Raw genomic sequence first — 1,453 nt, forward strand, 5'->3', positions numbered from 1 at the left:
AAGGACTTAATTTCTCTGCTCCCAAAGACCTGGTCTCTCACCAATTTATAGTCAGGCAGTAAAATGAAGAGGATGTTATTAGCCTGGCAGGAGTTCTATATTCCTTTCAGTACCAGCCCATATTTTCCCATTTATGCAAATATTTCATTCTACACTAAGACTGACATCAATTTTCTAGATTATATTTAGTGGATTTTCACAGTCTTTAAGGTATCTAATCCTATACTTTTCTTTGTCGCTCTTTATATGGAAAGGAATGCAACAGAATAGAATAGAATAGAATAGAATAGAATAGAATGGAATGGAATGGAATGGAATGGAATGGAATAGAATAGAATAGAATAGAATGGAATGGAATGGAATGGAATAGAATAGAATAGAATAGAATAGAATAGAATTCTTTATTGGCCAAGTGTGATCAGACACACAAGGAATGTCTTCAGTGGATAAGCTCACAGTGTACATATAAATAGCAAGTAACAGGTCATAAATAATAAAATCATTTAAGTTTACTGGATCATCGTAGTCTTCAGGGTAGCTAATCTTATGCTTTTTTTGTCAGTCTATTGCACAGTATTTCTCTTAAAGCTACCAGCATCAGAGCTTAAAATAGCAAGCGATATATGAGATTCTTAATAACTCCTATTTACCTTCCTGGAGTTGAAGTCCACTTTCCAGAGTATCTGGGGAAGAAAAGGGAGGGATTCAGCATCTGATCACTGGAACTGGAGTGACAGAAGGGCCTCCCTACAGATACCCTGGTTTGCTTTGCAGGATCCCATCTGGGTCGGTCAATGGGACGAGAGGTTTTGTCTTCCAGGCCCTTGCTGGAGCCTATCTTCAGGGAATTTCTCTCTAGCAGAGAGTGTGTGCTGTTTTCTGTATGATATTTATACTGTCTGTGTGTGGCTTTTTAGAAAGGCAGACACGAAGGTGGGTTCCAGGGAGGGACCGAAAGCCCGGAAGATAGAAACTCTCATCTTGGTGACCGACATAGAATAGAATAGGAATAGAATTGAACTGGAAGGGACCTTAGAGGTTCTCTAGTCTAGCCCCCTCCTCAAGCAGGACAACCTATCATCTCAGACAAGTGACTGTCTAGCTTCTTTTTAAAAATCCCCAGTGATGCTACAAGTCAGAATGTCATTGGTGGCTATATCTATTTTGTCAGATATAAATATATTCTGCTATATTTTCCATATACAGGTAGTCCTCAACATAACCATTAATTTAATGATTACTCAATTTTATTTATTTATTTATTATTCCAATTTGTATCCCGCCCTTCTCCCGAAGGACTCAGGGCGGCTCACAACATTATTAAAACAAAGAGAGACCCACACACCCCACCGAATAAAACCAAATTAAAACCAAAATTTTAGTGTTGTGATAATTAAAATTTCTAAAAAACCCAATTTAAAAATCCTCCCTAGGCCAGGCCCGCTTGTTGGAA

General features: G+C 38.2%; 1 protein-coding gene across 1 annotated transcript in view; it reads right to left on the reverse strand.

Moving 5' to 3' along the window:
- Positions 1 to 1,453, reverse strand: part of LOC107293922 (E3 ubiquitin-protein ligase TRIM39-like) — a 23,975-nt gene that overhangs the window by 2,357 nt on the left and 20,165 nt on the right. Inside the window, exon 4 of the mRNA XM_029285499.1 lies at positions 651 to 683. Coding sequence (XP_029141332.1) covers positions 651 to 683 — 33 coding nt within the window. The remainder of the gene's footprint in view (positions 1 to 650; positions 684 to 1,453) is intronic.

This window comes from Protobothrops mucrosquamatus, unplaced genomic scaffold, assembly GCF_001527695.2.
Source record: "Protobothrops mucrosquamatus isolate PMUCROS unplaced genomic scaffold, P.Mucros_1.0 scaffold1774, whole genome shotgun sequence".
In the NCBI taxonomy this organism is placed as follows: Eukaryota; Metazoa; Chordata; class Lepidosauria; order Squamata; family Viperidae; genus Protobothrops; species Protobothrops mucrosquamatus.